This window comes from Camelina sativa, chromosome 15 (genome assembly GCF_030686135.1).
Source record: "Camelina sativa cultivar CO46 ecotype springtype chromosome 15, ASM3068613v1".
Taxonomy (NCBI): domain Eukaryota; kingdom Viridiplantae; phylum Streptophyta; class Magnoliopsida; order Brassicales; family Brassicaceae; genus Camelina; species Camelina sativa.
This window is the reverse complement of record NC_141894.1, coordinates 24,865,446-24,874,016: the sequence shown is the minus strand read 5'-3', so window position 1 is coordinate 24,874,016 and position 8,571 is coordinate 24,865,446. Positions and strand designations below refer to the sequence as shown.

The 8,571-nt window shown below is 36.8% G+C and overlaps 2 protein-coding genes across 3 annotated transcripts; one reads left to right on the top strand and one right to left on the bottom strand.

The window, feature by feature from the left end:
• LOC104747298 (dynamin-related protein 3B) lies at window positions 1–6,333 on the top strand. Of its 2 annotated transcripts, none has more exons than XM_087488239.1 (20): window positions 1–792; window positions 890–1,172; window positions 1,279–1,307; window positions 1,409–1,510; window positions 1,733–1,801; window positions 1,961–2,020; window positions 2,417–2,530; window positions 2,807–2,855; window positions 2,953–3,062; window positions 3,644–3,736; window positions 3,855–3,947; window positions 4,031–4,168; window positions 4,419–4,532; window positions 4,630–4,725; window positions 4,878–4,920; window positions 5,094–5,233; window positions 5,330–5,476; window positions 5,680–5,732; window positions 5,818–5,917; window positions 5,998–6,333. In XM_087488239.1, exons 1-20 carry the CDS (start codon window positions 421–423, stop codon window positions 6,127–6,129), a joined length of 2,337 nt encoding a protein of 778 aa, XP_087344365.1. In that variant the 5' UTR covers window positions 1–420; the 3' UTR covers window positions 6,130–6,333. The 2 variants fall into 2 exon arrangements, with proteins under 2 accessions (XP_087344365.1, XP_087344366.1); XM_087488240.1 differs by having other exon boundaries at window positions 305–792; window positions 1,969–2,020.
• LOC104747297 (uncharacterized) lies at window positions 6,306–8,039 on the bottom strand. Its single transcript, XM_010468912.3, has 4 exons — window positions 7,774–8,039; window positions 7,359–7,530; window positions 6,988–7,104; window positions 6,306–6,862 (listed from the first exon to the last, which is right to left on the bottom strand). The coding sequence occupies exons 1-4, from the start codon at window positions 7,881–7,883 to the stop codon at window positions 6,689–6,691; spliced, it is 573 nt and encodes a 190-aa protein (XP_010467214.1). The 5' UTR covers window positions 7,884–8,039; the 3' UTR covers window positions 6,306–6,688.
• Between the last annotated feature and the right edge of the window lie 532 nt (window positions 8,040–8,571).

Below are 8,571 nucleotides of genomic sequence, written 5' to 3'. Positions count from 1 at the left end.
AAATCACCTTGTCAATAATACTAATATTAAGATGAAATTTTCTTTTGTTCAAAATTTTTTTTTGAAAATTTTCTATTTGAACACTTCAAATTATACTCATTCCGCTTAAGAAGATGAATACAAAGTATGTATTGTTGATACTAAAAATTACCAATGTTAAATGTTTTTTTTTTTTGGGACCAAACAACCAATATTAATTAAATTTAGTTGAAAATATTTAAGAAAAACCGATAGAAAATATTAATGTTTTTACAATTGCGGAGATATATCACTAAACAGATTTGACCCAACCTAAAAAAGATTCAATTTAAACTCTGATTTTAACTCTCAAAAGAGTTTCTTCTTCTTCTTCTTCATCACGAACCTCTCTTGCAACAAATCTTCTCAAAACCCTAAGCCCTCTTTTCCAAATCCTACTTAATGTCCGTAGACGATCTTCCTCCGTCGCCCTCGGCCTCCGCCGTCACGCCACTAGGCTCCTCCGTGATTCCGATTGTGAACAAGCTTCAAGACATATTCGCTCAGCTAGGAAGCAAATCGACGATCCAGCTCCCGCAAGTAGCCGTCGTCGGGAGCCAAAGCAGCGGCAAATCCAGCGTCCTCGAAGCACTCGTCGGCCGTGATTTTCTTCCTCGCGGTAATGATATCTGCACGCGACGACCTCTCGTTCTCCAGCTCCTTCAGACGAAACCTCGCTCCGAAGGTGGATCCGATGATGAGTGGGGCGAGTTTCTTCACCACAATCCTGCTAAACGTATCTACGATTTCTCCGAGATTCGCCGTGAGATTGAGGTTTATATATATTCTCATTCATTCTCTTGTTCCAAGTGGTTCGTGTAGCTTCTTTGTCACAGATCAGTTTTGATGATGGTTTAAATTGTTTGTGTAGGCTGAGACTAATAGAATATCAGGAGAGAACAAAGGCGTATCAGATAATCCAATTCGTTTGAAAATATCTTCCCCTAATGTTTTGGATATCTCTCTTGTGGATCTTCCTGGTATCACTAAGGTTCCTGTTGGTGATCAGCCATCTGATATTGAAGCTCGTATAAGAACCATGATCTTGTCTTACATTAAGAACCCTAGCTGCTTGATACTTGCTGTTACCCCTGCTAATTCCGATTTAGCCAACTCAGACGCCTTGCAAATCGCTGGAAATGCTGATCCTGATGGTAAGTTTTTGGTAACGATCATCAAGTCAACTGCGAATTTTATTCATTTCATTGTATACAGAACTATTCACCTTTCGCTTTTGCATATGAATTTTCCTGTCCTCAGGTCATAGAACCATTGGTGTAATCACAAAGGTGTGGTGGTTTCTCTCTTCATAAGTTTCTTGTTTTAAGACTTAGCTGTGATGGCAAACTACTCTATTTCTCATGGCTGCTCTATTTTCTCTATGATTCAGTTGGATATTATGGACAGAGGTACTGATGCTCGGAATCACCTTCTTGGAAAAACAATTCCTCTTCGACTTGGATATGTGGGAGTTGTAAATCGTAGTCAGGAGGTAAACCCTGTTTTCATAAAACATTTACAATATGATGCATATTGTTGTTGTTCTATCATAATGAGCTTATTTTGTGCTATCATTATACCTCGTCGACTCCTCTTTTACCTTATATATTTTACCTTTAATTAATATGTGTTCGTTGTTACCAAATTATACTATCCGTCGCCTCTGCACTTTACCCAACAAAAGAATTTATTTGGGTATTGATTTCCTTAACAGGATATTTTGATGAACCGTAGCATCAAGGATGCTCTTATTGCAGAGGAAAAGTTCTTTCTTAGTCGTCCTGTAAGACTGCTTCATTCTTTCTATTTACTTTCTCAGTGTTACTTTGACTGTTCTGATACGGGATTATTGGTATAGCTGTCCACTGCTGAAAATCGGACACCTAATTATTTACTTTTGCTTATATTATATAGATTTTTTTTTTTTTTTCTAACTAAACAGGCTTACAGCGGTCTCACTGATCGTTTGGGTGTTCCTCAACTAGCAAAGAAATTAAATCAGGTATTATCTGCAGTCGATCTTCAAATTTCCTTGTTATGATTATCTTATTATGCGGTCAAGACACAAGCTCCATAAGAGATACACTTTCTAGGTCTCGTTTTTCTAATTGACAGTAAATTGGCTTTTATATCATGTTTCCTAACCATACGTAGTCTGATTGTGCCATATCATATAGAAGGAGTTAGGAACTTTAGGATACTATGTTGCTTCTCCTCACTGTATAAGAAAAATCGGCAACATATGCTCATTATGGTTGTTGATTTCATTTTCATATGGTGGATGCTCTTTCTGTGAATTAAATTCTCCTTTTCTAGAGATGGCTTTCCATAGGTTTCTGTTATCTGTAATATTAGAAGCTGTCTAATGGGAGCTAGTCCCTTTTCCATTTTTTTGCAGATCCTTGTCCAACACATCAAGGCAATGCTTCCTACTTTAAAGTCGCGTATCAACAGTGCATTGTTTGCTACAGCAAAGGAGTATGAGAGCTATGGGGATATAAGAGAGTCCAGGGTATGTGTTTTTCAGCCAGTTTTAGCTACTTATTTTTGAGTAGAACGAGATATGAATAATTTATATAGTTAGTGTTTGAACGTGTTCAGATATGTAGAGAAAGGTGTCTGGCACAATTACTAGACATTTCTTATTTTGTAGCTAGAAATGCTTTCCAGTTACATTTGCTTCTAATATATACTTGCCTCATAATATGTCATTTAAACATATAAGTTTATCACTGTGGCTATTTAACTTATAGCATTCTCTGGGTGTGTATTGTTTTGAAATTCGTAGGGTGGTCAAGGAGCTCTTCTCCTCAGTTTTCTTACAAAATACTGTGAAGGTAATATCTGAAGATGGGTTCTCTTTCTGTTTAGGCGACAAATGTTAGTTTCTTAGGTTGGTATTGGTCCTTATCACGGTTTAATTCTTCATAACAGCATACTCCTCAACCCTGGAAGGGAAAAGTAAAGAAATGTCTACATCTGAGCTTTCCGGTGGAGCAAGAATTCTCTACATCTTCCAATCAGTCTTTGTAAAGAGCTTAGAGGTTTGTTTGTACATTTTTCTAGTTTTCCCTCGATCCTCATCTCAGTTATTAGATGCCTTTTGTTTTGTTGTTCCAAGTTTGTGCATTAAGCTATATCTTAGTTAGGTGATGTCATCATAATTTAATTTAATTTAGGGTATTACTTGTGGTCTTCAATTGGAGGTTCATTTTGTTGCTATCGACATAAAACATATACACGTATGGGTGACTTTCTATTTATAAGATAATTAATTGATTCGTAAACCATTAATTCTGTGTGGATATCTTAGTATAATTAGTGTGATTATTGACCTAGAAGGCAGACAGTTCGTTTCAGGTTTTAAGCTCTTGGAAGCGTGCCATGTATGCAGTTTTTTACGAGTAAAGTTACTTCAGTTAGAAAAATAATCAGTGTTTTGTGTTTGTTCAATTCCCTGCATCTTTCGAAGCATCTGATCTGCTATCGCTTGAAATTGATCTATATCTCTGCTATATAGTGATCTTTTACATTTCTGTAGCTACTAATTTTGTCAGTGGCTTAGTGCTACTTGGTACGGATTTTAGAACTTAACCTATTTGTTTTCATCACTTTGCTTCTGAAGGAGGTTGATCCGTGTGAAGACTTAACAGATGAGGATATTCGGACTGCAATACAAAATGCAACTGGTCCCAGATCTGCATTATTTGTTCCAGATGTAGGTCTTTATCCCCAAGTCCTGCTTATCAGTACTTTCCACATACTTAAATTGCTTGAGCTTTCTACTTTTTAGCTACTCTGATAAGTATCTCTTGTTTTCATTCTCTTCTGCATAGGTTCCATTTGAAGTTCTTGTCAGGAGGCAAATATCCCGTTTATTAGATCCCAGCCTTCAGTGTGCTAGGTTCATTTATGATGAGCTAATAAAGGTGTGATTTATCATGTGCTACGTTATTATACTTACTGTTAAATTTACTTGATCTTGAATTTTAAATAGAAAATTTCTCTACAGATTAGTCATCAGTGTATGATGACTGAGTTACAGCGGTTTCCTGTCCTGCAAAAGCGCATGGACGAGGTTATTGGGAACTTTCTGCGAGAAGGTCTTGAACCTTCACAAGCAATGATCCGAGATCTTCTTGAAATGGAGGTATGCATGAAGAATTTAAGCTCCACGCAATACTGATTGCATGACCAGTTATGTTAAATATGCTGAGATATCTAAACTATATACTGATTTTTGTTTTTCCTGTCATGCGGGTGGAGTAGCAGGGGCATTAAGTTTGAGATAATCGATTACTCAATTTTACTGAATAGAGCCTCTTTTAAATTTGGATTCTGAATGATGCTGGTTGTGAATGCTGGAAATTCGGTTTAATTTTTAAGCTTACCATTTGCAGATGGATTACATAAATACCTCACACCCAAATTTTATTGGGGGAACCAAAGCTGTGGAGCTTGCAATGCAACAAGTAAAATCTTCTAGGATTTCGCATCCTGTTACGCGGCCAAAGGTGGGCAATTGTCTTAGCAAAGCATTAATATTGCTTATGTGTTTCTCTTTGTGAATAGTACGCTTATTTTTTTTACATGTTCCTTTTGACTAAACAGGATACAGTGGAGCCTGAGAAGGCAGCGTCTTCTGCGAGTCAAATAAAAACCCGATCTTTTCTCGGCCGGCAAGCTAATGGAAACGTCACTGATCAGGTATGTCATTTTTTGTTTATGTTATGTGTGTATTTGACTCTGTTACATTTATAGTCTGACTCCTGCTTCCGAAAGCCCATGAAGAGAGTACAAAGATCCAGGCTAAAGACTTCTTAAACCATATAACATATTTCCATAACATTTTTTCACAGGGTGTTCTAGCTGCAGCAGATGCTGAAAAATCCGGACCAGCTGGTAAATGTTATTACATTCATTTTTCAGCGTTTCATGTATGCATAGTTAAATGAATATATGTAGTTCTCAGACGATTTGTGACTGAAATGATAGAATTCATTGTCAAGGTATGACTTACATACGAGCATACATGTCTGGTCTTTATTTGTTGAAGAACCCAATGCTCTGTGTAGGAAACACCTGGACTGGTTTAGCATCAATGTTTCGGGGGAGTGATGTTCAGGCAGCTGCTAAAAACAACTTACTAAACAGAACATTCAGCGAAGCTGCTCAAGCTATGTATCAGAACTTGTCAACAATCTATTTGAAGGAGGTATAATATCTTGTGCCTTCTCAAGCTCCTCATACTTTCCCAATACAGTATAATTATTTACTACCTATTCACCTCATAAATGTTTGGTTTTTGAAGCCTCCAACTGTGTTGAGGTCATCTGAAAATCATTCAGAACAGGAGTCAGTTGAGATTCAGATAACAAAGCTATTATTGAAATCCTACTATGACATTGTAAGGAAGAATGTTGAGGACTTGGTCCCAAAAGCAATCATGCATTTTCTGGTTAGTCTCTCCTCCCCCTTATAAAAATATTCACATTGTGGTATTACTTGAGATCTTCAAAGTTTTTAAAAAATTTCAACTGTCAAGCAACGTTCATTGATGACACTTGTAACTAATAGTGTCTGTCGATCTTCTACTCCACCTTAAGTAACTCAGCTGTGAGGGGAGTTGTAACTATTTTATGTAATTGATAATATACACAGGTAAATTACTCGAAACGTGAGCTGCACAATGTTTTCATCGAGAAGCTTTACAGGTGATGAAAGAAATCATGTGTCTCATCTGATTTTGTGAATAGTCTTTTTTTTTTAATGAACTAAAAAATCTGGTGGATGGGGCAGGGAGAACTTGATTGAAGAATTGTTGAAAGAGCCGGATGAGTTAGCGATAAAGAGGAAACGCACGCAGGAGACTCTTCGCATTCTTCAGCAGGCTAATCGGGTAAGTTCAAAGGGTTTGCCTTGAAGAAAATGCAATTTAAACTTGTTAAAATGTGTCTAATTGATATGGGTTAAAAACAGACATTAGACGAGCTGCCCTTAGAAGCGGAATCAGTTGAGAGAGGTTACAGAATTGGTTCTGAAGGGAAACATGAGGAGTTGCCGGGTACAAGAAGATCAAGGACAGAAACTAATGGGAACGGACGGTTCTGATTTGCACGCATTTCTCATTCATTTGGTGATGGAAAAGATTTGTTCTCTCCCCCTGAAATCGGTTGTGCGTGGGGGAGGTATAGTGAAATACATGATTAACAAAGGTTTTGTTGTTGAGGGTATTATTAGCTTATTAGAAGATACAACTTATATTTGTTTCTCGGAGCCGAGAAAAATAATCAAAATTCCTAATTTCACTCTTCATACCATTATTCTTCAATACATCAAAGTAGTGGGGGTCACGAAAGAAAAAAAAAAACATTTAACATTTAACAACAACGAGCTTGTTGCTAGCTTCTGTCCAAAGAAGTTGAGAGAATGTATATCTTCAGGAACAAGCATATGTTTTTTTTTTTTTTTTTAAAAAAAAAGTGAAAGCCGAATAAATCAGTTTGCTTAGCCAGATAGCATAACAGCCAAAGTAATCTTTGAGAAGGATATTTTCAGACTTCAATACAGATCTCGAGGTACCCATGTAACTCATTTGTAGTTAATAATGTGAAATAAATACAACAACACTCAAGAATATTGGGGTGTCTGATGGACGGAAACGAATGTCTCAGTCTTTGTTTGTCTCTGATGAAGCAGGCTTTCCAGAATACTTGTCGCGCCAAACCTGTTTATTCTTCTCGATAGTGTTATGATTTTGAGTAAATTCAGTAAGCCCCTGTCTGAATGCTCCAAGCGTAACTCCATTACCCACCAAGATGCTTGTCACTCCCATTTTCGAAACCTGTTTTTTTATTCACACACACACACCAAAGATTCAATCTTAGTGCACGCACATAGTAAAGAAAAAAGTCCCTACCTCGCGACATAAAGTTCAAAACTGGCCACAAAGTAGTAGTTTGTCTTAACTGATTTGATGTTTCTGTCCTCATCATCGAAGAAGAGCATGGCAGTAAAAGGCACTCCCGTCCTTGTGTGAATCTTCTGAAAGTGTTCCGTCTTGTGAGTCCAACTTGAGTAAATTTCCTAAAACAATCCCAGAAGTATTATTAATTACCCTATGCCAGACAGATATCAACAACAACTTCCTCCTATTCCTTCCCAATACGGTTTGAACTACGATGCAGATATCAAATGTGGTACCAGACGGACACTTATCTAACAACACACGTGAGGTAAGTCTGAAGAAACATCACTAGACAATGATTCGGCGGCTAACACAATGAACCACATCGAAGAAGAAGAGAAGAGAGACACAAAAGGAGATGAATGAAACTAACCTTGGCGACAAACATGGGCTTAATGTTGAGTTTATCAAGAAATGTGTTAGCAATATCAGAAGTAGGAGATCTGGAAGCAATAGCCATTTCAATTCCCTTTTCTTTCAGAGCACTCAGTATACCTTTTGCTTGTGGATACAGAGACGGCATTTCGCGTTTCGAAAGGCATTCGCTGAAACGAACGAGTCACACAAAATCCATAACATAAAAAAAAAAAACATTTGAAACTAATTTTAACTTCTTCCAAAGCAGTATCAAAAACAAACTGTGTGATCGATCAATTCACACTCTTCTTTAAAACTCTTACTTTTTCTCCGATTCATACAACTTATTACCAGTTTGACAAAACGAAACAAGTTCCACAAAAAAAATTGGGGATGGAATTGGAATGAAGAAAAGACAAAAGAAAGGGTACCAGTAAAAAGGCCAGAGAGTGTAGTCGAGATCAAAGACGACGAGTCTCGGAAGAATCTGAAACATTCCCATTATCTGCATCGCTTCATCTTTAACCTTCTCGTCCGCCATCTCTTGGCTTCTTCGTTTTCCCAATTTTTTTTTTTAACTTAAACAATCCAATCGGAGACGCTAATGGGACATGGAGTAAGACCTGGTCTGGTCCGGGATTACGAAAATTTCCTAAAAGAACCCTTCTGCTTCTTTAGTGTTACGAAATGGACCCTTATTTATTTGAGTGATTTGCATATACACCTAATTTTTTAAGCAGTTCTCTCACTTTGACATATTTCCTGCTATCGGTATATTTTTTGGACTATTTTTACATTTACTCACATTAATTTTGGACAACTTTACCCTTAAACTTAAAAACCAAAAATAGAAAACTCACTATAATTTGGACTATACGATTTTAATTAATAATTTAGATATGATGGCTTACATTTAATCTAACAAATTATTTTTTTCTCTATTCTCTCTCTCTTTCCAGAGTTTTTTTTTTGTTTCTCTTTCTAATAGATTGTATAGCTTTTTAAAGAAATATTAGCTTTACAAAATTCACTAGAACAACAACTAAGCCTTACAAAATTCATTCATTTCATCCCAAAACAGGCTAAAATCGAGAAAACAGGTTAAACCGACAAACTTTGCTTCGAAGCAGTAAACGGTTTTGTTAGTGCTTTTAGAGTCAAAATGTGTCCCAATCCAAAGTATATGACTAATTATAAGAGTTATAGATGGATTAGGAGGCTTTAGACAA